Source organism: Lipotes vexillifer, unplaced genomic scaffold (genome assembly GCF_000442215.2).
Source record: "Lipotes vexillifer unplaced genomic scaffold, Lipotes_vexillifer_v1.1 scaffold515, whole genome shotgun sequence".
Lineage (NCBI taxonomy): Eukaryota > Metazoa > Chordata > Mammalia > Artiodactyla > Lipotidae > Lipotes > Lipotes vexillifer.
The window spans coordinates 2379114-2406619 of NW_006772017.1; the positions used below are offsets into that span (position 1 = coordinate 2379114).

The 27506-nt window shown below is 38.3% G+C and overlaps 1 protein-coding gene and 1 non-coding gene across 2 annotated transcripts in view; one reads left to right on the forward strand and one right to left on the reverse strand.

Moving 5' to 3' along the window:
• AK9 (adenylate kinase 9) overlaps positions 1–27506 on the reverse strand; it is a 118712-nt gene that overhangs the window by 42303 nt on the left and 48903 nt on the right. Inside the window, exons 13-20 of the mRNA XM_007447277.1 lie at positions 26521–26669; positions 22478–22634; positions 21543–21657; positions 18298–18374; positions 14945–15103; positions 5441–5527; positions 4388–4588; positions 3915–4030 (exon numbers count right to left, since the gene is read on the reverse strand). Coding sequence (XP_007447339.1) covers positions 3915–4030; positions 4388–4588; positions 5441–5527; positions 14945–15103; positions 18298–18374; positions 21543–21657; positions 22478–22634; positions 26521–26669 — 1061 coding nt within the window. The remainder of the gene's footprint in view (positions 1–3914; positions 4031–4387; positions 4589–5440; positions 5528–14944; positions 15104–18297; positions 18375–21542; positions 21658–22477; positions 22635–26520; positions 26670–27506) is intronic.
• Positions 11915–11987, forward strand: TRNAG-CCC (transfer RNA glycine (anticodon CCC)). Its single transcript has one exon. It is a non-coding gene; the product is annotated as a tRNA-Gly (tRNA).

Consider the following 27506-nt stretch of genomic DNA (forward strand, 5'->3'; position numbering starts at 1 on the left):
ATACTCCACTCTAGAGACCCCAATGAATGTCTTAAATTAGAAGGCTGAGTGTAAGACAAGTCTACACATATTTGAACAAACTCTACAAATGTAAGAACAAAAAATTAAGAGATAGAAAATTTGAGGGAAAAGATAAGGTATTTGGAGGATAGATCCAAGAGACCTAACTGGTCTTAAGTATTGTGGAAGGAAAAAATGGAAGAGTTGGAGGAGAGGCAAGAATCAATTTGCCACAAATAGAGAAAGAAATAACCTCAGATTTAAACACATGCCAAGTGCAGGCAGAACTGATGAGGAAAGACAAACACCTGGACACACCTTGATGCAATTTCTGATCTCTGATCTCTGAAGCAACATTAGAACTGTTGTTTCGTTTTCTATTTGTGTGGCAAAAGCGAAATATCTTTGTTGTTGATCTTTCCTATTGTAAAAACACTGCATCTCGAATGTTAAAAAATCAGACAATATAGATAAGTATTTATCTATATTATTACTTGCTAGTCCATCACTCAGACATAACCACCATTAACACATTCAATAGCTTGACTGAGGTATAACTGACATTAAAACACTTACATACTTAGTTTATAATTTGATAAGTTTTGATATATGTTTGATCCATGAAACCATCACCACAGTCAAGATAATAAACTAATTTGTCAACTGCACAGTTTGTTCCTGCCTCTTTGTAATCCGTCCCTCCTGCCCCTAGTTGCCGCCTATCTGCCCCATCCCCAGACAACCATCGCTCTCTTTTCTATCACTATAATTAGTCTGCATTTTCTAGAATTTTATGTAGGTGGAATCACATAGTATGTATTCTTTTTTGGTCTGGCTTTTTCTCTTAGCATAATTGGTTTGAGATGCATCCAGGTTGGTGTCTGTATCAGTAGTTCTTTTATTTGGTTTTATTTTTCTGTGTGTGCTATTCCAGGTCTAATTATTCTGCGTTCCTAAGACTAGACTCTTTTTAGCATATGCTAAAGCCCAATGCTTTTTAGTATACTACCCAATACCCTGTGAATTATGAGGTTTTTCCAGTCTAGTTGGTGGGAATAGGCATTATTTCTGCCTCTGTGTGAGATCCAAGTACTGGTTCCACTAATCTTTGGTACTTCCCAGGGCCCTGAGTAGTTTCGTTACAGCGAAGCTGATCAGTGCTCTGTTGAAAACTTGAAGGGGCTGCTCTGCAGGTGTCCAGAGCTCTCTCTGTGTACAGTTCTCTCATCTCTTGTCCCTTCCCTTCTAGCTGCTTTGGTCTCCAGGGGTTCTCTGCTCTATCTCCTCCAATCCTCTAATCAACGAGTCTCCCTGGCTCTGTCTGGGTCCCTCCTCCCTGTACCACAGCCTGGACAAGGTACATGGTCTTACAGACAGGAAGATGGGGAAATCGTAGGGTGCACTTCATTTATTTCCCACCTCTCTGGGATCACTGTGCTTCACTGTCTCATGTCAATGTCTTGAAAACTGTTTCATGTATGTATCCTATTTTTCAGTTGTTTCAGGCAGGAGGGTAAATCCAATCCCTTTTACTCTGTCTTTCCTGGAATGACTGTTAACATTTGAGTACATGTCTTCCCAGAATTTTTATCATGAGTTAGTGTACATTTTTTTGCTTTTGTCTATATAGCACCTTTCTTTCCCTTTTCAAGTAACATGACCCTTCTCCCTCTTCTCATGGAGAACCACTTCTTCCACATTCCAAGGTTCTCAAATGGACCAGACAATCAGAGTAACTCCTCACCTTATAGCCACTGAGAGCATGTGACTGAGGTTGGCTCAATCATATACAAAGTCCTCTAGTTACTGTGATTAATAGGGGCAACTGATGGAGCTGGGAGAAGTGAAATTCTTTCTTGTGATTTTTTTCCAGGTGGATGTAAAGACAGAGTGTTGTCTTTCTTCCTAGATCAAAATTTCTAAGGATGTTCTCCCAGAATTCCTGGCAGCCATGTCTGCCTTATTTGGAAAAAGCATCTTCGCACATGTAATTAAGGATCTCAAGATGACATATCATTGTTCATTATCCAGGTGGTCCCTAAATCCAGTGACAAGTGTCCTTATAAGAGAAGACACAGAAGAGAGGCCAAGTGAAGACTGAGGCAGAGGCTGAAGCCAACACAGAGGCAGCCACAAGCCAAGGATTATCTGGAGCCACCAGAAGCTGGAACAGGCAAGGAAGGGTTCTCCCGGGAGCCTTCGGAGGGAGCATGGTCCTACCTACCAACACCTTGATTTCAGAGTTCTGGTCTCAAGAACCGTGAGAGGATAAATTTCTGTTGTTTTAAGGCTTCGAGTTTGTGGTGCTTTGTTTTTTTTTTTTTTGGCCGTGCCACGCAGCATGTGGGGTCTTAGTTCCCCAACCAGGAATAATCGAACCCATGCCCCCGGTAGGGGAAGCGTGGGGTCTTAACCACTGGACCGCCAGGGAAGTCTCTGTGGTACTTTGTTATGGAAGCCTTTGGAAACTAATCCTGCAGGTAAAACTGATCTGTGTTATGGTAAATTAGGAAGAGTGGAAGTGAGGAAAAGACACTATATTATCAATGAAGACCATACTTAAAAATTTAAGTTTTGAATATTACAGACAGCTTGAGAACTGTCTGCAGATACAAGAAAGACACCGTGTTCTTGCAGACCAGAGCAGGGCACAGAAGAAGAATGGCAGAAGGATGACTGAGAGGAGGGAATCTGAATATTAGTGGTACAAAACCCGCATCCTTTAGCCACCCTGACTGAAGGTCTCAGCAGTTCTTTAGGATAAAGTACCGAAAGCTGTTAGCAGAATCATATTGTGTAACACTTGTTGTTTGACACATACATATTTGGGTTTAAGTTAAGCAACAGAAAGTTAATTACAACTGAATGTTTATCTACCTGTTTTATTGATAAAGACCGGAATTAAAAGAATCACCTCCTATTTTATTATTGATAGATGGCCGAACTGGGAGGCTATCAGTTGAGAACAGTGACCAAAATTGTGGTGCCAAGGGAGAAGATTGGGGCCTAAAATGAGCTGTTCCCATTTGAGCAAACCACTCATTGTTATCATGCCCGTAGCCCCTCAAAGATGCCATTGCTGTGCTTTGTATAAAACACCCACGTCTGTTAAATCTTTTTTGTTATTAATTTATATTGGAGTATGATTGCTTTACAATGTTGTGTTAGCCTCCACTGCACAACAAAATGAATCAGCCGTACACATACAGATATCCCCTCCCTTCTAGGTTACCACAGTGTGTTAGGTAGAGTTCCCTGTGCTATACAGTATGTTCCCATCAGTTGTCTATTTTATACATAGTATCAATAATGTATGTGTGTCAATCCCAGCCTCCCAATTCCTCCCACCCCACCCCTTTCCCCCTTGGTATCCATACATTTGTTCTCTAAGTCTGTGTCTCCATTTGTGCTTTGCAAATAAGATCATCTGTACCACTTTTCTAGATTCCACATATATGTGTTATTATATGATATTTGCTTTTCTCTTTCTGACTTAACTTCACTCTATGACAGTCTTTAGGTCCATCCACATCTCTACAAATGACCCAATTTCATTCCTTTTTATGGCTGAGTGATAGTCCATTGTACATATGTACCATATCTTCTTTATCCATTCCCCTGTCAATGGACATCCACTTTTGTTAAGTTTATAAAATATTTCTGTCTCTAATACCTATAGACGTTTCCAGGGGAAAAAATTTAAAGAATTCTTTTTTCATGGGTGTAATATACTAAGCAGCCCCGGCATTTCAGAGGTCAAATGAAGCTGGGTGGAGGCAAAATGTGTTGAAAATGTTTATAAAATTGAAGATCCCTGCTTGTTTTCTTGGAGTCTAAAAGTGCCCGTTACCACTCTGGATATGTGCGCTTTCGGTGACGGGACCACGGTGAGGGGCAGGAACAAAGACTCCTACCTCTTCCTTCTCCTCCTCTTCTAGCTCCTCATCGCCTTCGGCCTCAGCCTGATGGTCTTCTGTTTCTTCATCATAATCATCCACAGTTAACTCCCAGCCAGCATAGTGGAAAGGTTCTGTAGAAAAAAGAAGAAATAGTTGGGAAGGTATTTTTAGGATAAAAGCATATTACAGTAGCCAAAGATTAGGAAAATTAATTATAGGGACTGGTCTCTTAGCTTAAATGTGTATGCAAACAGGCCTTCACAAATTCTTTAAGTGACAACTGGCCAGTTTGGCCAGTGCTGTTTGTACCTCATGGCTGTTCTGATTGGTGGGTGCCTGCACTATGACACTTGTTAAATATTTTAAATATCGTCCCTGGATATACTGACTGTTTTGCTTCACAGACCACAGGCTTTAAACTTTCACAGTATTTTTAATAATATTACCTGCTCATGACAATAAATGATATGATTACAGACGGCCCTTACTTTCCATGGTCTCAACGACTTTTTGAAGTAGTTCCTCTGGAGTTTTGCCAGCAATCTCCAAGTTTAAAACTTGAGTAAAAGAGTCACTGATTGTTGTTTCCATCTGCCTCCAGGAGGAGTAGAAAGATTTGACACTCTCTTTAATTGGCTCCATTTCAGGAACATCAGGATAAGCGTCTTCTGGAAACTCAGGTAGTACAACTTCTGAGTACAAGTTAAAGGAAAGAAAAAAGAGCCTTCAGGCATTATATCTTTAGTCATATTGCCAAAATAACTTATACTTTATAATACTTTAAAAACATTTGGGGCTTCCCTGGTGGCGCAGAGGTTAAGAACCCGTCTGCCAATGCAGGGGACATGGGTTCGAGCCCTGGTCCGGGAAGATCCCACATGCTGTGGAGCAACTAAGCCCGTGCGCCACAACTACTGAGGCTGCGCTCTAGAGGCCACGAGCCACAACTACTGAGTCCTCGTGCCACGACTACTGAAACCCGCATGCCTACAGCCCGTGCTCCGCAATGAGAGAAGCCACCGCAGTGAGAAGCCTGCTCACCACAACAAAGAGTAGCCCCTGCTCACCGCAACTAGAGAAAGCCCACGCGCAGCAATGAAGACCCAACGCAGCCAAAAATAAAAATAAATTAAATAAAATAAATAAATTTATTTTAAAAAATTTGAAAGAAATAAACTTAGTGTTCTAAGCAATAATATACATTTATAACTTCATATTTCAATTATACTTTGTTCCTTGTATTGGCTGTAGATGAATTATTACTTATAAATAAAATCCAAATTATTTGGATAATTAATATCAATTTCATATGGCAGCTTTAACTGTTAATAAAATGTATAACATAAAATTTGATGAAAACTGTTACAAGTTGGCTAGGTACACTTTTAATATAATAAGTTAGATAAATAAATATAACACACATCAACTGGCATATGACTGACATAGAAAGAAACAAGTAGGAAGTTGGTACTATGCCTAAAATTGTAAGAGAATATGAAAAGCACTTTTATGCACTAACTACTTTTATTTGATAATCTAACCTGTTTCAGATAATTTAGTTTCTAGTCCCTCTTTGGATCCTTTTGGAATTTCTGTTCCAACTGTAGTGTCCTCAGTGGGCTCAGACACTTTAAAAAAAAAATCTAATAGTGTTTGAATTTTAAAACATTATTCCTTTATGAAGTTCTTGGCACAAAGAAAATTTCAAAACATAGTTTAAATTGTGTATACTATATCTAATTGATAATACGGTTCTTGTTAGATAAAGTATTGAAACTGAGTCCCCCTAAAACCGAGTTCCCCTGCCTAGTTTATGGTTAACCTCCCTATTCAAAACTTTATTCCTGGGCTTCCCTGGTGGCGCAGTGGTTGGGAGTCCGCCTGCCGAGGCAGGGGACGCGGGTTTGTGCCCCGGTCCGGGAGGATCCCGCATGCCGCGGAGCGGCTGGGCCCGTGGGCCATGGCCGCTGGGCCTGCGCTTCCGGAGCCTGTGCTCCGCGACGGGAGGGGCCGCGGCGATGAGAGGCCCGCGTACTGCAAAGAAAAAAAAAAAAAAACAACTTTATTCCTTTTCTTGTCCCCTCTGATCTCAATCCTGTGCTAACTGAACTCTAATCAGCCAGAGTCAGATAACATCATTAATGTACAAACTCAGGTTGTTTCTCCAGGGCAAGACCCCTGATCATGCACCCCCAGAGCAGAGACTCATAAACAGTAGGCATCCTGACCCTGAAACTACGATTAAGAAATGTCACAAGATGACAATTAACTACAGCTTCTTTGTTCTTCCCCTTTAAAAGCCCCCAACTCAAAGACCAAGTTGGAGCAGATCTGAGGTTCATCTCCCACTCCCTTGCTTGGCGCCCTGCAATAAGCCCTTACTTTGCTGCAAACACCCGCTGTCCGAGTTTGGCTTCCTGTGCAGCGGGCACACGAGCACACTGCTTGGTTTCAGCAAGGCATAAAAATACATAATAGTATAAGGCAGAAAATGAAGAATATTCTTAAATACACAAAAGGACGTTGACCAGAATAACAATTGGTACATACAATTTTGACTGATGACTGTTGTTAAATATCATTCAAACTTCTGTTAACATGGCATCAAACTAGCAGTGCCTGATAGTTCTTTTAAGTTCTTGAGATACCCGTAAAGATATACTAAAGAATCATAAAGTGGCAATAAAGGGCGATGATATGCCAAAGTCTCAGCTGTGGGTGTCGGTGTGGTGAAACTGAGGAGCGTCTCAACTAATACCACTGTTGGAGATATAGATCAACAACTGCTTTCCTGGATGATATAAGACATGATCCACATACAGATCTAGCATAGATAGTTTCAGGGAAGGAAGGACTAATAATCTTTCTTCTCAGCCCATAGTCTCTCCTAGTTCTGAGACACAAGCTTTGTGTAGACCACACACACACACACACAAATGTTTTAAATATATATGTAGCCATTCTGTAATACTGTGGAAGCTGTCTTTTAAGTTAGCTAAAGTAATAGTTGGGTCCTCTTTCTACAGAATCTGTAACGTTTAATACTCAGGAGAACAGGGAGTAGAAGGGGACAAGCCGAGGGCTGGCCTGGTGGCAGCATGTTTAATTGTAAGGTGTTCAATTACCTAAAGAAAAGCATAACCCCGACAAAGAGAAGAAGAACACCAAGAATATACAGAAAATTCTAAACTGTCTTAGCTTCTCTGGCTTAATCAGAGAATGCAATAGTTGGGGATGAAGAAGATCCAGCTTCAGTCTAGAAAAGCCATAGAAGATGATACTAAATATCATAAGTTGAATCAGGTTTATGCACATTGAGCTGACCTTCAGGTCTATGGCTGAGAGTGCCTGGCAGGAAGTTTAAGTGAAAGGAGTATATGCGTGTTGTGTGTTTGTTGCGGGGGGGGGGGCGGCGGTGGTTCTTATAAATACTCTACCTACCCTTCCTGTTGGTTACCCTACTCTACCTGCTCCATTCAGGGAGAAGTCAACAACAACAACAAAACAAAACAGCAACAACAAAGCCTATGAAAATATGCTATAATGAAGGAAAGAGAGTATTGATTCACAGATTCAGATGAAGAGCTTGCTTCTGAAGAAGATTTCTCATATAAAGCAAAATAAACTAAACTTTAGAAGATATGTACTTCGTACACTCAAAAAGCACAGGAGGACAACAGAGTCTGTGAAATAGGAGCCATGAGGCAAAAGGAGAGACCAACCTAAGATAAAGGCAGAAATACAAGAAAGCTAGTTGAAATAAGAACACAATGCAAGAAAATCTAAAATGCAATAGCAGAATTGAAATACGCATCAGGAGAGAGGCAATAAGGAGCAGAAAATAAGTCAGTGATGTGGAGGATAACAACTCTCCAAAAAATACAGAGAAAAAGGACAATGAGATGAAAACTATCAAGAAGAAGATTAATGTGGTTGAAAAGCAATAACTATCTAACTAAAAAAATAATAAAACGTAATCCTGAAAAAGGAATCTGAAACAATAACTGAAGAAAAACATTTTGAGCCAAAGACTGTGGTATGGAGACAGGAGAACAGAAGATGTTTGATGACATCTGTACACTATCAAACCAACCCTGGGGACTTCTCTGGTGGCGCAGTGTTTAAGAATCCACCTGCCAATGCAGGGGACAAGGGTTGGAGCCCTGGTCCGGGAAGATCCCACATGCCGTGGAGCAACTAAGCCCGTGCGCCACAACTACTGAGCCTGTGCTCTAGGGCCCGCAAGTTACAGCTACTGAGCCCACGTGCCACAACTACTGGAGCCCATGTGCCTAGAACCTGTGCTCCGCAACAAGAGAAGCCACAGCAATGAGAAGCCCACGCACTGCAAACAAGAGTAGCCACCGCTCGCTGCAACTAGAGAAAGCCCGTGTGCAGCAACACACAACGCAGCCAAAAAAACAAAAACAAAAAAACAAAAAATACCCTGGACTCAGGGATGATACATGTCCCTTATTTAATACAGTGTTTTGGCATTTCTGTTACTTGTAGACAAATGCAGTCGCAATGGATGCAGATGGAATAGTCTTCCTCTTAAGCAAGGTCAGCAGCTATGCTTCTTAATTTAAAAAGTCAACCCTACCACTTAGTTACTTGATAGTTGAATCACATGATCAACCCTTAATCAACAACACTGAACATCTGTGTTCCAGAATTTAAACTTTGAATTGTTTGCTACTTAAATCTGGTCAGGTTTCTGGATAATGGGGTGGCAGGAAGCGACTTGCAAAATGTTCAGTGGTTGCTCACTCCAGGCTGCCCAGCCTGGTCCTGACAACTCAACATGGTGAGGTCAGGCTTTATTTGAGAGAGATGCATTTGACTGGAGAAAACTTGATCAGACCATGGCATTGGGTTTTAGATGGCCATTAAGGAACCACTGGTCTTAGGGACACACTATCTGTGCAGTTGTCATTATGAGTGCTGCTCTTTATATACCCTAGGTGTCTGCTGTCCCCTGTTCCTTTTCCTTGAATTACACTCCTTGTGATGGATTCAATTGTGCCCGCCCCCCAAAGATATGTTCACATCCTGAACCCTGGTACCTGTGAATGTGACATGAATTGGATACAGGGTCTTTGCAGAAGTAATTAGTTAAGGATCTTGAGATGAAATCATCCCAGATTTACGGTGGGCCCTAAATCCAATGACTGGTGTCCTTGTAAGAGGAGAAGACACACAGAAACAGATACACACACACACACACACACACACACACACACACACACACACACACACACAGAGAGAGAGAAAAAAGGCCATGTGACGATGAAGGCAGACACTGGAGTGATACAGCTACAAACCAAGGAACACCAAGGACTGCTGGAGTAACCAGAAGCTAGGAAGAAGCAAGGAAGGCTTCTTTCCTGGACATTTCAGAGGGAGCATGGCTCTGCCAACACCTTGATTTTAGACTTCTAGCCTCCAGAACTGTGAGAGAGGAAATTTCTGTTGTTTTAAGCCACCAAGTTTATGGTAGCTTGTTAAAGCTATCCTAGGAAACTGATATATTTCCCAATAGTCTACTTGAAAACAAGCATTGGAGAGCAATGTGGAACTTGGTGAAGATTTAGCAAGGGAGAGATGGAGAGACTTTATTCCACACACCCTGTGACAGACACTGGTGGTAATTCACCCAGCCTATGTGTTCCTCTTCTTCCTTCCTGGCAGACCTGTGCTTTTGTTCCAGTGTTTACCCTTCCCCACATGGCTGAGGGAGTGGGACCCTCTCTCCATCTCCAGGAATTTATCCTGATTGGTTTAAGCCCCAAATGCTGGTTCCTTTCCTTCTGATATTCGGGGAGGGAATGTAACTATTGATTTTGAGAGTGCTAAGATTCAGTTTCACTTAATTTGAATTAGGAATCCTTAGCTCTGGTCTTTTCAGAACATAAGGCAGACGAGGAGAAAATCTCTAAGTTCTAGTCTGGTAAAGATGATGTTAAAGCATCAGCTATGAGGCCGACTCTCTGCTGGGTGCTTTAAAGAAATGTTCTTATCCATATAAAAACTCTGCTAGGTAAATCTTCCCAGCCCTGTTTTACAAATGAAGAACTTCAGGTGCAGGATAACTCTATAACTTGTCATATAGCAGCCAATGTGAAATTTTTAAAATGTTAATAAGATCAGATTGACCACTGCACTTGCAGAAAACTCCCATCTCCATAAGCCTCTGGCCTCTGCTTTGCTCTCCAATTTCATCTCCCACCTCGCTCTTGCTCACCATGCTCCAACCACATTCAATTTCTTCCTTGACCATATGAAGTTGTGCCCACCTCTGAGCCTTGGCAGTGGAGGGATCTTTGCCCAGATCCTTTCAGTGCTTTTGTCTTGCCTCAAATATCATCTCAGATGACACTCTTCCTGGACCATAATGTTTAGTGTTGCCTCTTCCAAACTACCCCCGTGGTCTCTACCTTGCTCATTCATTGAACAAACACTTACTGAGTTCCTACTGTATCCCAGGTACTGGTTTAGGGTCTTCATAGATTTTTCTTCATGGCACTTAACACAATCAGAAATTATCCTAGTTATTTACTTGTTTATTCTTGTTCTTCACCCCATAGAATGATGGCTCCTTGAGGGTAGGGATCTTGACTGTCTTGGTCACTGCTGAGTCTGTACTACCTAGGGCAGTGTCCGTTGCTTTGCATGGCACTTAGAAGGACTTCAGTAAATACTTGTTGAAGGAATGGATGAATTTCCCGATGTTTATTACCAGCTGACTCTATTACATGTCCATGAAGTGCTTGGAATGAAGCACTGTGATTTGAACCAATGGTTACTCTAAGCTCATGTTCTTGCATGTAATTGGCCTATACCTAACCAGTACATAAAGAAAGCAAATTGGGAATAAGAAAAGTGATTAACCAGCCTCGGAATGCATAGGTTATTGCCCTTTAAAGTGTTAATTCTAAGCAATACATGTGTCATTCCATTCTAAGGCTAGAGTGACGACAGGATTGAAATGAGACTTCAGTCATCTTATTTGACAGAGATAATGATTATCCTGTGGCCCAAGACAGAAGCCAAACTTCAAAGGAAAAGATGTGTTCCTAAGCACGAGATATAAAAAGCCTGCTTTGGGGCTTCCCTGGTGGCACAGTGGTTGAGAGTCCGCCTGCCGATGCAGGGGACACGGGTTCGTGCCCCGGTCCGGGAAGGTCCCACATGCCGCGGAGCGGCTGGGCCCGTGAGCCACGGCCACTGAGCCTGCACGTCCGGAGCCTGTGCTCCGCAACCTGAGAGGCCACAACAGTGAGAGGCCCGCGTACCGCAAAAAAAAAAAAAAGCCTGCTTTGTGTATGTGTTAGTTTCCTGTAGCTGCCAAAACAAATTGTCACAGACTTGGTGGCTTAAAACAACAGAAATGTATTCGCTCACAGTTCTGGAGGCCAGAAGTCAGAAATCAAGGTGTCGGCAAGGCTCTGCTACCTCCGGAGGCTCTGGAGGAGAGTACTTTCTGCCTCTTTGACCTTCTCCTGGGTACTGTCATGTCTTGGCTAGAGTCTGCATCACCCAATGCTGCTTCCATCTTCAAACTGCCTTCCTCTGTGTGAGACTCTAATCTCCCTCTGGCTCTCTCTTATAAGGACATTTATGATGGCATTTAGAGCCCACCTGGATAATCCCACATAATCTCCCCATACCAAGATTCTTAGGAACTTCCCTGGTGGTCCAGTGGTTAAGAATCCGCCTTCCAATACAGGGGACACGGGTTCGATCTCTGGTTGGGGAACTAAGATCCCACATGCTGCAGGGCAACTGAGCCCGTGCACTCTAGAGCCCATGCGCCACAATTAGCGAGAAGCCCGTGCGCCACAACAAAGAGCCTGTGCACCGCAACAAAGATCCCACGTGCCACAACTAAGACCCTATGCAGCCAAACAAACAAACAAATAAATAAATACTAAAAGAAAAAAAAGAAAGATCCCTTAGGGCTTTCAAAGCCTCATTAAAACAAAACAAAACAAAAAATTCTTAATTTAGGGACTTCCCTGGTGGTCCAGTGGTTAAGACTCTGCACTCCCAGTGCAGGGGGCCCAGGTTCGATCCCTGGTCAGGGAACTAGATCCCACGTGCCGCAACTAAGAGCCTGGATGCCGCAACTAAAGGATCCCACATGCTGCAACTAAAAAGCCTGCATGTTACAATGAAGATCCCACATGCTGCAACTAAGACCCTGTACAGCTAAATAAATAAATAAATATTTTAAAAAAGGATTCTTAATTTAGTTACATCTGCAAAGACCTTTTTTGCAAATAAGGTAACACCTACAGGTTCCAGGAATTAGGATGTGGACACACCTTTGGCAGCCATCATCAGCCTACCACAGGGAACTCTGGATAAAGTAAAAAAAAATTCCAAAAGTAATGGATTTATGTTAGACAGGGTAGTATTTTTTCCTTTCTCTTTTTAATTTTGGTAAAATACACATAACATAAAATTTACCATCTTAACCATCTTTAAGTGTACAGTTCAGTGGTGTTAAATACATTCACATTGTGTGCAACCAACACCACCATCCATCCTCATAACTGTTTTCATCTTGTAAAACCAAAATCTCTATACTCATTAAACAATAAGTCCCCATTCTCTCCTCCTCCCAGCCCCTGGCAACCACCATTGTACTGTCTGTCTTTATGATTTTGACTACTTTTAAGTATCTCATATAAGTAGAATTATATAGTATTTGTCTTTGATGGCTAGACAGGGCAGTTTTAAGTGAAAAAAAAATTGCCTACTTAAGCAATTTATAGGAGAAGACTCTGTGAAAAAGGACCCTTGGATGGAAGAAGTAATCACTAGTTAAACCAGATGCAAGCCCTTCTGTGAAACAGAATATGGTTTAACAGGGACAAAACAGACCCACGATTTCACAGACGCTAATTGCTTCTGGAGAAGCCCAGTCATGTCTACAGAGCTGGCTAGAACTGACCCTGAATGGAGTAGGCTACTGGCTTTAGAACACCCAATTTAGGTTGCCTGGGGGAAATAATGAGATAAAAGGCAATGACATTAAATTGTCCCCTAGATCTGTTACGTTATTAAATACCAACTGTGAAACACTGGGGATATTGGAAATCTGGAAACATTTAATGGACATTTGTGTCATATTTAATGGATGTCAGTTTCTTTTATTTCTTTTGATATTTTATGGCCTGTTTCCTTGCAAAAGGTAGGTGGGTAGGAAGATTGTTGTCAGCCTAACTGGTTAAGTACTCAAGAAAATAATGAAGTTTCTGGGTGAGAGTTCAAGTCAATAAAGGTGTGGGATTCTTAAAAAAGAAATTGGGTATTTCATCCTGTTAGCTCTTCTGTCTGGCACAAGGTTCTGATTTTATACTTACTGTCCCATAAACCTAATGCCAATTCCTGTAGTAAAAACAATCTATGTTAAATTTGAGCTTTCTCATTGTAAAAATTCCCCTTAGTCCTGGTTCTTTTACCAGCTAACAGCAGGTTTTCATCCCTTAATTGCTCCAGGGCTGGCGTCTAGCTGCAGGTATCTGAAAACCTTTAGTTTGTAAGAGTAATTTCTAATTCAATATTAATTGTGCTCGGAAGCATTTTATGAGCCCCGCTTCCACCACAGTGAGGTACCCTATCTTGCTGCTTAAGCCCACTCTCCAGCCCTGAGAGTGACTTTCGTTGGAAATCTGTAAGATTCCTTCTTGCCCTGCCCCAACCCACCAAACTGGACCTCTGAGGAGGGCTGACTTCATGGGTGTACGAGCTGTGCAGTTGCTCTAGATCTCTCACCCAGAATGGTCTCATACTTAGTTTAATGCACTTTGGTTGTCATTTTGAAATTTTTAATAATTTTATCTTTGAATTGAGTTTTGTAAGCAAAATCCAAAGGGACTCCAATGGGACAACAGGGCACGTGTGTGAGCAGAGATATGCACGATCTGCGTCTGCCATTCTTTGCCATCTCATTCTCATGAGTGTTCCTGATGCTCCATCATGAGCATAGAATTCTAGGGGACCCACGATATGTGGGAGTAAGTGTGACCTAGTGGCTTGGGGTGGGGAGGATGCTGACAGCCCTTGAGAGACCGTGGTCTCCCTTTGAACTAGACTTGCTCCAGATGCAGAATGAAGTTGATGGCATTCAAAGAGACATGAATGACCATGGAACCTCATCACATCCCTTCTTACTCATGTTACTTTCCTGTACTAGCTAAACTGAAATGATGTGGGGCTCATAAAATGCTTCCGAGCACAGTCAGTATTGAATTAGAAACTAATCTTACAAGCTAAAGGTTTTCAGATACCTGCAGCTAGATCATTTCGGCTAGACTGAAAATGACGACACAGAAAGAAAGGAAAAGATAGGGCAACCCAGAGCTCCTTTTCCTTTCAGTCTTCCCTTTCCTTAATCATTGGGAAGCTAAAAGTAGAGGGCATTGCTAGAATATATGCATATTAGGAAATGAAATAAGAAGCTGAGTTAGTTTTGTGTATGAAACTGACTTAGTATTCTGGTAAGAATAAAATACATATGCATGTACAAGCTGCAAAATACAAATTGTGTAGTTTCAATGATTCTGCATGTGAGTTAAGTGCTCTTAACGTTTGCATTTAAAAGTGGCATTGGGCAACATAAAGAAAAACGGTAAAATTCATGCTAATAACTTAAAATTTTAATTTTTCTTTACTTAGAATGACATTAAATAACAAACAAAAAGTACTATGACAAGTTAAAAGAGAGACCATGGAAGAAAAGAAAGAGCTTTATATTTTCGTACTTTTAATGGCTCTTTTCCCCTACTTTTTGAACACTGTGCCCCACAAATTATATAGCAGGCCCTGCTTCTGAGTGTCAAGCCCCCAGGCAGAGCAGACTCAGCTTTCCTACCACACTTCCAGCCATGTGATTTGGACTAACCGGCTGCACTCTTGGGGCACATCTCTCCATTCTCAGCCTGCTTCCATTTTATACCATATAAACACATATATACACACATACATGCCAATGGACAAGAGTGGAGTTAAGGATACGATCCTTAATAAAGTCTAACCTGATTCATGTTCTGTTTCAGGGACTTCGAAAACTTCAGCCTCCTCAGGTAAGGACGCCCTGGTCTCCTCGGCTACCTCAGGGGCCTCAGACCCTTCGTGAAGTTCAGACTCCTCACCTTCAATCTCCTCGTCAGCCTCAGCTTCAGTTTCTTCTGCTTCTATAAAAAATGAGAAGAAATAAATTATTTAGATTAAGTCAGCAAATATCTAATTGGGAATGACCCCTGGAGCATGAGGCTTAATGAGAAAGATAGATACAGTCTCTACATATTGTATCTATCAAAATGCAGTAGTAAAGGATGATAGTAATATGCTCAGAGTGCTATGGGAGCACCAGCCTAAGGAGTCATTCAAAATGGGGAAATGCATATAGCATTCCCAAATATTATAACAGTAAAAGACAGGAAACAGCCCAAATGTCCATTTAAAAGGGAATGGCTATACCTGCACTGTCTGATATGTAGTCACCAGCCACATGTGGCTATTGAGAACTTGAAATGTGGCTAGTCCAAACTGAGATGTGCCGTTAAGTATAAAATACACAATGGACTTCAGAGACTTTGTATGAAAAGTTGAATGTAAAAATATATCAATAATTTTTACATGTATTACATGTTAAAATAATAATTTGGATATAGTGTATTAAATAAAATATACAGTTGGCTCCCTGAATCTTCAGGTTCTGTATCTGTGGATTCAACCAACCACGAATTGAAAATATTTGAAAAAAATTTTCAGAAAGTTCTAAAAAGCAAAACTTGAATTTGCTGCATGCTGGCAACCATTTACATAGCATTTACATTTTATTAGTTATTATAAGTTATCTAGAGATGATTTAAAGTATACGGGATGATGCACTTAGGTTACATGCACATACTATGCCATTTTATATATGGGACTTGAGCATTCATGGACTTTGGTACCTGTGGAGGTCCTGGAACCAATTCCTCATGGATACTGAGGAATGACTGTAATTAATTTCACTTGTTTCTTTTTTCTTTTAATGTGACTACTAGAAAATTTAAAATTATGTACGTGGCTTGCATTTTATTTTTACTGGGCAGCACTAGGCTAGACTATATATTTTCTTACAGCTAGTTACAAATTATAATAGAGTATGTTGATCAGTATGCTAAAATTTAAAAAACATAACTCCAAGTTTTACATAGTTGCTGATGACAGCTATAAGAAATAAATGCATAGAAGTCTTTGAGGAAGAAGATGGGGTAAATGGTGGTGTTAGAAAACCCATCTCTTCAATTCCCTTTAACATATTTTTTAAATTGACTCTTCAATTCCCTTTAATATATTTTTTAAATTGACTGAAACAAGGTATTTTCTACATAAAGATATGAAAAACTAAATGAGCTTGTTTTCTGGACTCTTGCGGGAATTATTCCCTCCCCTGCCCCCTGCCCAGTGAGTACCTTCCAAGAATCACATTCTAGTGGTATGAGATACCTCTGGCACCTGGATTTTTAATCTAAATTGGGGTGATTAAGCACAAAGAGAAAAGCATCCTGAAGTGTCCTTATATCTTGAAGTCTGACCAGGATTGCCAAGCATGTGGCTTCCAAGTATGTGAGTTGGAAGGTGGTGAATCTTTTGTGTTATATGAAGGATTTATGGTGATACACACAAGGAGGAAGCATCATTTGCTGAATTCTACTAGGGTTAGAGATGAAGTTATATATACTCTACTCCAGAAACTCAAAATGTCTTTTAGCTGAGTATCTCTTATAGTAAAAGAAAAAACATCATATACCTCCAACACGCATATATTTGGTTATCTGTAAGTTGTGTTCTTATCCACATTAGGTACATTATAAAGTGTATATATAAAATGAATTTATATAATGATGCTGAAAAATGTAAAAAGTTTGAAAACTTTTCTAGAACCCTACTGGATAATCTGTGTTCCATGTGAGTCAGGAATGAACTGAAAAGTGTTCTAAGATCCTTGTACTATCTGTGATTTTTGATTAAGTGTATATTGTATTAGTTATCTATTGCTTCATGTATATGTTGTATTAGTTATCTATTGGTTCATAATAAATTACCCCCCAAATTAGTGGTTAAAATAACAATAATCACATATTGCCCTCACAATAACTGGGGTCAGGAATTTGGGAGTGGCTTAGTTGGTGGTTCTGGCTCTGGATTTCTCATGAAGTCACAGTGAATATGTCAATTAGAGTTGCAGAAGTCAATCTGAAGGCTTGACAGGGGCTGGTGGAGCCCCTTCCAAGGTGAACACTCAAATCCAGAACCAAGGTCCTCCGGGAGCGGAGAGAAGCACGGCCAGAAGTCCTGACCCACAGAATTGTGTGCAGAATAAAGATAGTGGTTGTTTTACAGTTTGTGGGTGGCTGGCTGCACAGCAATGGAACACTGAAACAGACTTTCTTCACTCTTTTGAGCTATGGATGGCTTTGGCAGTCTGGTGAAACTTATGGATCCCTTCTTAGAATAATGCTTTCAATCTCATAAAATAAAATAAGAAGCCAATTATACTGAATACAGTTATCAAGATATCAAAAACATTTTTGTGGTATAGGAAATGTGTGCATCTTTGCTAATGCATTAAGTAACAAGAACTAGCAACTGGTTGAATAACTACCATAATTTTGGAATAGTGACACGCATAAACAAGACATCTAAAACTGGAATGGGATATGAAAATATCTTTGTTTCTACTGGTGACAAAGTCAAGGTGCTGCTAATACTATTGTGGTTTGTAGCCTATATTAATTATTAGGTGAGTAAAATACTAAATTTCAGTTAAGGGTTAGTAAAAAATAAAGTTATAATTATTTCCCCATTCAAATTCACAGACCTCTGAATTTTATCCCCAGGTTTAAAACTCCAGTCTTAAAAGAAATTTTTAGAGTAAGTTCTTCTATAATGGAGATGGAAGTTTAAGTATAAAGACAATGGGTATAGTAAGAGTTTAGCTGTTTTCTCAACTCCTACAGGATCCTTTTAGTAGAAGTAATTCCAACAAGCCATGTCACCTGTGACAAGCGCAACCCTTTGAAGACATGGTGCACATGCTGTCCTACTGTGTACCCCTCTTACAGGGTGGATGAGTAGGTATCTGTGTCAGGATTCCTTTTCCTATGAATCCAGTACTGCTGTGACCATATAATTTATTATCCAAATTGGAACACTATGAGAATGAGAGGGGGGGGTCAAACCAATACTTCATGAACCTGGGCATGAACCTAGACTCTCATGGGCAAATTGGGAAATATGGTCACCCTGTCTATGATTCACTGGAAATACTGCAGCTGTTGGCAGTCACAATACAAAATCAAATGGCATATTATTAATCATATAATCTTATGTTTGCCTTTTGCTTTCGCATTCATAGCTTCCAATAGCTTTTGATTTTCTTCTTCTATTCTTAATGTCTCTTCTTTGGCTTTTCTGAAATGAAAAGGTCCAAAATTTAGTTATCTTTGGAAATTCAGATATCTCACAATATTATAGAATTTAAGGCTTATAATGGTAAAATTAAAGGGTAGGTCATTTATAATATTCATTATACTTTTTACTTTATAATGTAAATGTTTAATTTACTCATACTGAGGCTAGTTAGTTTTCAGAAATTTTGGGGTTTTTTTTTTGGTAAGAAAAGTTGAAATATTGTATTTTAAAAACTTTGGCTATTAATTAGGAAACCTGGAAAAACTAAAAAAGGATTGTCTAACTCCAAGCTGGGATAATTTGTATCATTTTCCCTCTGATTAAATGAGAAGTGTTCACGACATAGAGTTAAATGAAAAAAAGGTATAATATAAAACTATGTATAATACAAATTTACTTTTGTATTTAAAATGTATATAAATGATGATTAAAAGACAAGAATAAAATGAATCAAACTGTTAATAGTAATTATCTCTGGATGGTGGCATTCTGAGAGTTCTAAATTTTATTTCACATTTTTTGCACTGTAAAAAATTTTCCATATGAATAAGTAGAAAATTTGTAAATTTACCTTTGTAACCAGAAAAATTATTTTCTGATTTATTTTCTTTTTAATATAGTAAAGATGAAATTTAAAGAGACTTGGGATAGGGAAACAAATATCTGGAGGGAATCTGTCTTTCATTAGGGTTCAAGGACTAAACCTGCCTTAATGATGAAGACAGGTATAAGGAAAGTTAGTAAAATGATGGAGAAAGACAATATTTATAAAAAATTAAAACATGCATACCCTTGACCTAGAAATTCTGTATCTAGGAATATAGCCCTCAAGTACTGGCATACTATTGCACAAAGAAGCATGTATAAGAATGTTGATTGCATCTTTAAAAATAATATCAAAAAAACTGTATCAAGTATGCACAAACAGGGGACCAGTTAAGTGGAGTAGAGCCCATTCATCTCAGCAGCCCACTCTGGGGTAGTCTTCTTCAGACCATTCTATAGGTTGGTCATTCTCTCATATTCAGTGCTTTTTTGTGTGTTCTTTTTCCCCTTTCTTTGAAAATCTTTAATATATTCTCTTCAAAGATATTACTACACCTCTCCTCCCAACAAGTGTGTTTCTTGTTAATAGGGGGTGTTCTCTCACTGTGTTCTAGATACAGTCTGTGATCCAGACTGAGGTCTTGGTGTAATTCAAGTTCTCTTTGTTCATGCCCCAGACTTCTGAGACTACTGAACATTGTTTCTGCATGTCTTCCCTACTTTGTTTTGTGTGAACTGGCAATCCTTCTACTTAGTCAGGTAGGGCTCTTTTGTGAGACTTTCCTCATCCAAAACCTGGGTACTGTATTATGCTGCTAAGAATCTAAGACCTGACAAGAAGGAGGAAGAATTTTGCTGCCAGTTTCTAGCTACTTCTATATACTACTTGGATAGACAGTCAAAGACAAACGGTGATAACAGAAATTATTCTGCATTTGACTCATACATTTGGAAACTGATGTTGGAAAATCTAGAATCAGCATGTCTGTAGATATATGGCCAAAGATGTAATTCTAAATCCTGTTAATCTTATCTCTTTTCCAACCAAGTTGCAAGGCCTTTAAATGCATCTCTGACCATTTTGTTTAAATTGTTTTAAATTTCATTTTCTGCAGTATGTGAGAAAAAAGCAACATAGAGAAATGGAGAAAAGTCTGCTTCAACCTGGGCAAGTCTTTGCCATTAAGAAGTTTATAAAGACATAAAAATTTAGAATCAAAAGAAGTAAAAATTGATTATAGAGATAGCTCAGAAAATTCCATACGGTAAGAGGGAGGTGAAAGTTAAGAGTTGGGAGACAGTGGAGATGTCTTTTTCCTTTAAAAAAACCCTATAGATTAAATGTATTTTAAATTATCTACTTAAAATGTAGCAAACCTTTAGCCTAGAAATCACATGAACTTCGTTTTACTGTTATGTCGATAGCTTCATATGTTCTTTAATATTTGACTATTTCTCATACACTGGAAAAAAATTAGGTAATCCCTTAAATCCTAGCAAATTGTAGCTCCATTTGTAACAGAACTTTTAAAAGCTAAAAGTAAATGTAATAAGTTTGTAATTATTGTCTTAATACTTTTAGTAAAATTTTACAAACAATTTTATTAACTAATCTAAATTATACTTTATGTATTTTCTTGTTAAGTTCATAAAGGAACGGCCAATTTAGGTGAACAATGAACATCAAATAACAAAATCCTCTGACACACAGTTATCAGTTATCCCCCACCCCCTAACAAATACCCACCTCCCAGCTCCATAATTCCTAGAGTTTAAAGAGCTCTCCTAAGTCCCAGCACAAATTGCTAATATCTGAAGGGGAAAAGGAAATAACATTTGAGAAATCTCCTATAGGTGTCATCGTTAATAGTGGGAGGTTTAATGGGTTAATATAAAGAAATTTAGTTTTTGAATGTCTCAGCCTTTAATGCTTGGAGAAGTAGGAATCTCAGTGGACTAATTAAAAATTTTAGTGTCTAAAGAGCTTGTTTCAGCAAGGAAGAACAATTAGCACATTAAGTCACTCTTTCTTTTTATACTTTATTTTCCAGTCTGAAGAACTTGATAGTTAAAGTTTAGTCTTGACCCCAGCCATGAACAGATGGAAGTGTGTCCACATTTTGAAATGTTCTTCATTGCACCCAGATTAGAGAATAAGCTCTTGATGTTGAACCTGTCAATTATAAATAAGTAGTCTTGTTCTTTCCTTATGTAGAACTTAGGCTTTGGATTTTAGTCATACCACACAAGTGTATTTTCACTTTTTATTATATTATTTCTTTCATTTGTGGATTCTAGTTAGCAAAATTATAATATTTAAGTCACAGATAAACATGGTAGAAAAAAATATCTTCCCTGTGCTCATTTTTTTACAGTGTCTTTGGAAAGTAGATATTTGGTTTAGAATGTCTGATTTGGGGCTGTGAAAACAGCCACAACTCTGTATTTTACAGATTATGGAAGTATTTGTGAAATTACTGTTTTTCTTAGAATTAGACCTGGATCTAGTTAGTAGGCCACCATTTTGATGCTAAAGACATTTCATAAATATAAATTGTAGGTACATATTTAACAGCTATAAGAGGTTAATTAACCCAGTTTATTGTGCCAGGCAGATTTTACCTTGTTGCTTCTTCCTCTTTTCTTTTCTTTAGTAGTTCATCCAATAACCTTTCTAAAATCTTAGAGTCAATTTCTTGTTTATTCTCTAAATACAGTCTATTAAATAAATATTTTCCTGAAACACAAAGAGAACAATGTTAATTTTGAAGCTCTATTAAATATATTGAGATATATTTTTGGAAATTAACAATGAAAAGATTATTTCTGTCTATATCCAAATATATTTTCCTTTAAGCATTTATTTAAATAGAGCCCAGGTTCTTTAAGAGACCATCTTAAATCCTTTTTAAAAGGTGTATATGGGCATGTCATAAATAACTAAAACATGAAAAGAGGTAGTATAATATATTCTCCCCATGGAAATTCTCTTTTCAAATATATTTCCTTAAGATGCAAAATGACAGAATATTCTTGGCCCCCTCATCAAAGATTAGTTGACCATATATGTGTGAGTTTACTTCTGGGCTCTCTGTTCTGTTCCATTGGACTATGTGTCTGCTTTTCTGGTGGTACCATACTGTTTTGATTACTATAGCTTTATACAAAGTGACAGAATAATTAAAATTTAGTTCTGCTATCTTTATGTACTTAGTATTTCCCATTTAAGGTGAAGAAGGACTAATATATAGTTTTGCCCTCAGCCTCATATATTTTTCATTTAGAAGTTACAATGCTGACTGGGATGGGGTGTTAGATTCTCAGCTCCAAAGAATAATTGTAAGGGCCTGCTGGAACATCAGGTGATCCCACACCATCTGTGGCCACCTACTCAGTGGATGGATGCCTCCTTTTGTGTACCTCTAGGTCATGAAGGGACTACTGGTGTGGTATTTGTACATAGGGAAGGTGGAGTGTTTTTCATTTTATATTTTAACTAAAAATATTATCAGCAATAAAAACTTCACTTTAAATTGACATGATAAATATTTACCAACCATTGTTTTCTGTGTCTGATAAACAGATGACTAAATCGGGTAGAATTCCTTTGTTGACTAAGACCATCCACAGTTCTTTCATAATAGGGTAGTTGTCCAGTATCCATCCTCCATATTTTGGGGCACCATAAAACCTATTCTTGTTTTCTTCAACTACCTGTGAAAAACAGCAAACTGAAATTACCATCATATCTACCCAAGTAAAGGATGCTACCTTGATATATTACTTTTATGGACCTTAATCAAGTATCTTTTGAGTTTTTCTGACTTTCAGAAGGAAATAAAAAGAGTCACTTAATTTTAAAAGAGAAACTTAATTTTAAAGCAATAAAGCTATAAGTTTTAAAAGTTAAGAACAGGAAGCAAAAGCCTTTCTTAAATAAATATAACAATACATGCTTACTATATGTTATTTAGTATTACAGAATCCAAATCCTGATTCAGAAGGTCTAGGGTAAGGCCCAAGAGTTCTGTATTTCTAACATGCTCTCAGGTGACAATGGTCCTTGGTCCACTCTTTGAGTAGCAAGGTCCTAGCCCAGTTTGCCTTTTTTAGTGACAATGCTCTTCACTTCCCTTTTGCTTTTCAGCCTTCAATGTGAAAGGCTTCTACCTGTCACCCAATAATAATAACTTCAACACAAGTATGGAGATTAGATGTGGATCTATGAATATACCAATTCTGAAGGTTTTAAACAAGTTTGTGGGCCATCAGGAAATCACAGAATATTAGAAGTCAAAGGGGAAGAAATCTCAAGAAGACTAGTGTAACCCTCTGGCCTATGCAGAATTTAAGATTACCTGCTTTTTGAATTTCCATCTGAATGAAGAGTATTTTGAAAAAAAGAATTTTAACACTTTGAAATGTTTCACATAATAGAATTGGGGGGAAAAAAGCTATAATGAAGAAGTATAAGTGAAATAAGTTAGAGAAAGACAAATACTACATGATCTCACTTATTTGTGGAATCTAGAAAAACCAAATTCATAGAAACAGAGAACAGATTGGTGATTGCCAGAGACAGGGCTGGAGGTGGGGAAATGGGTGAAGGTGGTCAAAAGGTACAAACATCCAGTTATAAGATAAATAAATCCTAATCATGTAATGTACAGCATGGTGACTATAGTTAATAATATTGTAGTGTATATTTGAAAGTTGCTAAGAGAGTAGATCTTAAAAGTTCTCACCACACACACGCACACACACAAATGTAACTATGTGAGGTGACCATGTTAACTAAACTTATTGTAGTAATCATTTTGCAATATATACAAATATCAAATCATTATGTTGTACATTTTAAACTAATACAATCTTATATGTCAATTATATATCAATAAAAGTGGAAACAATATAAATGGTTAATAAAAAATTTTACTAAGTTTCAAAGATATGAAAATTAAAACAATATCAACATATAATTTATAGTTTCCCTATCTCATTCAATTTTTTTGAAAAAAATTTAATGGCTTCATAGTATTTAGTCAAATGAATAAATCCTAATTTGTTTAATCATCCTCTTCATGTTAAACATTTATATAACTTATAATTTTATTATAACATTGTGATGATATGATGGACATCTGCATATATAAATCTTTGTCTAAGTATATATTTCTTTAGGTTAGATTCCTATAAAAAGTGTTTTTAGGTCAAAAAGAATAAAGGAGTGAACATTTTAAAGGCTTTTTATATACATTGTCATGTTGCTTCCATAATGTCTATAACAATTTTCACTCCTATGTGACTATATCATTACAGCCTCACTAGTATGGATTGCTATAAGTTTTAAAAAAATCTTTGCCAATTTGACAGGTAAGAAATTGTCTCTCTTTTTTTCATATTTTTATTGACACTTGAACATTTTTCAGTTAACCATTTGTATTTCTTCTCTGATGAAATAATCTGTTTACGTCTTTGTCTGTTTTTTACATTGGTATTAGATTTTCCTTGATTTGTAAGAAATCTTTATAATGAGGAATCAATGTCTCATATTTATTATATATACTTTCCCCAGTCTGATGTTTGCTTTAAAATTTTGATTTTCATGGTGTATTTTTTAAGGAAAGGGAATCATTGTTAAGTAGCATCTTCATTGAGATTTTGCTCTAAGAGTTCTTCCATGGCATTTGTGCCTAGAGTACTTGACCATTCTAAGATCATTTCAATATCACTACACTTTCTTCTAGGTAAAAACATGCCATTTTTACATTTAACAATTAATATGGAATTAATTTTGATACAAGCTGAGAATCTAAATTGTTTTTTTCCTACCAGTTAATTTTATCAACACTATTAAATAATTATTCCTTTCCTTTTGGGTTGTGATGTAAACCTTAGTATACACTCAGTTTTTATCTATACTGAGGTCTGTTTCTGTGCCTGCTCTGTGGTTCTGTTAGTCCTTGTATGACTATCAGGCTTATAAACCACTGTAACATCACATTTTACTAGTTTGTAGAGCAAGTCTCTCTCTGTTATACTTTGCCAGACTGTTCTTACCAAGTCTCAACTATTGGTTCTCCCAAATAAATTTTAGAGACATTTGTCAGTTTCCAAAATACATTGACATTTTTATTATAATTGCATCAAATCTATAAACTAATTTGAGAAAGATACCCTAATATGATTTTGTCTTTACATGTAAGAAATTAGTAATGACCTACTTTTTAAAAATAGGTTTCCTACTCAGAGATCATGGAAACTGATGACAGGTAGAACAGTGTCCTGCATTGGTCTCTGTTCTCTTGAAAAAGACAATCTGATATGAGCTTTGATGTTAAAATCTCACGTGATTTAAAGTCCCCCACAATCCCAGACTCACAGTTTACCATCTATTGACACTACTCATATTACTACATCAGAAGTGTTTTAGTAGTACTCCCTGTAGATTTGTATCCTCCAGAATAAACTCTGGAAAGAATGGAGCAAATTATCAGTGAAGGGCAAGGATGGGATGTTCACAGTGCTAAAGACATCCCTGACTTGGATATCTCCTCCTTTGGGATGCTCTGTCTCACCTCCCAGGATGAGATAATAGCCTTGACCTTCCTGACATTCCTATACCTTGTACATATCTAGTTACCACTTAGCACATGAGAGTTAATTATTGGATTCTATGTCAGCCTTTCCTACCTGACTGATAACTCCTTAACGGAAAGAGCTATGTTTAATTCATCTTTGTGTCCCCAGGCTCTAGCACAGTAGGTACTCAGAATGTTTCTGAAGAAATAAATTGACGACAGAACAACCTGAAGAGATACAGAAGTTGAAAGATCTCTTTGGGAAGCTCAGAGGGGGATAACAACTTGCCTTGGGTATAGCCTGGGGCCCAAGGATTTCACCCAATGTGTTACAGAGTGGTTCTATACTCTCAGAGAACATTTTTTTTCTTCTCATGATTTTAAATTACATCATTTTCAAATTACAGAGAAATACATAAGTTCATTGAATGACCAAAACTGATTTGTTCTCTTTAACTTTTGCTCTGAACGCTTACCCAAGGGCTCTGTACAAAACAGATCCATATGATCTTCATAAGCCTTCTGATTTGATATGGGTAGGACATAGTACCTGAGGCTTTATTTTCCCCTTAGATTGGAAAATCCGTGGTGTGTCCATCCATCTCCCCCATGAACATGTTCAAGGTGGTTGGATGAAATTAGCTAGCTAGGGAGCAAAATTTGTCTTGGTTTACAAATAACCGACTCATAGATGAAAAAGTAACTTTGGTACTTGCTTCATATAAACTATCTTTTAACCAACTGGACTGAATTAAAGACAATAAAAGTTAATGAAGAATAAACGTCAAAGCTATGAAATTATATTGCACATTTGTTGATAATTATTGAAAATTTATAAGCAACTGTTCACTGGGGTACATTACACATAACAATGTTGACTGTAAAATGCACATGAATTTGAAGGCTACAGATTTCAACACTGTCATACAGGATTCTAAAATAATTGTACATATACTAGGTTAACATTTTCTCAGTTACTGTGAAATCAATGATAAAAATAAAGAGCCTGGATTTCTTACCTCTTGGAGAACTTCGTCTAAGATTTCAGCAATTTTTTCATGTGGCTGTTCAAAGTTCATGTCCTTTGCCATTTTTACCGTCTCCTTTATTATGGAAAGAACTTCTGGATGATCTGCAGTTACCTCCTCTATCACATATTCTATTACATCTAAAGTAAAATAAATCAATAAATTAATGCCATTAATAATTTTAGTAAACAATGCTATTTGCAATAGAACATGATTGTAAATACCTAACCCAAGGAATTACTCTTCGTGTTCCTGCAGCACATGCCCGAAAAAGGGAGAAATAGACTGGATGGGAAATAAGTCAGGAATCACAAAATAACAGAGCAGTGGCTTAAAGCCAGTGCATCAGAATGAAAGTGAATGAGGCATGAAAAAAGTCATGTCAGGCAGGAGTCAAAACTCAGGAAGTCAGGGATAAGACGTAGGAAACAAAGGCTTCCAGGGGTCAGGCTAAAACTTGGGCATCTAGGGAATGAGTCAGAAAACAAAATAAATACTTCCAATTATAAGCATGAAACTAAATGGGACAATAAGAGGATGGGAGGTAGGCAAGTTGGAGGGGATGGAAGAAAGGGTGGCATAGGCTGGTTTTTGAAGTGTTAGACTTGATTCTTGTCTCATTGTGTGCTGAATGTTTCCTTACACGACTAAGCTGGCTCACAGGCTGCACCATGATGTAAACATTCATCCACTCCTCTAATGGGACATAAGATTGGCAGCTCCACCTGACTCCTCTACCTCTGCCTTTCCAATAGTGCCTCCTGAGCTGCCCCAAGGCTCTATCCATCAGGGTCTCCTGCCAGGGCCCAATTGATCCTTGCCCAGAAAAACCCCAAGGACCTTTGAACAGCAGCTGCCTGCTGCTCTCCCTGTTGTGAAGTGAGAAGTCTGTTCTCAGGGATAGAGAGAGCCAGCAGTTTCTGGAGAGCCAGAGTGGAAGAGGCAAGAACCCAAGATCTTCCAATAGCCAGGGAAAG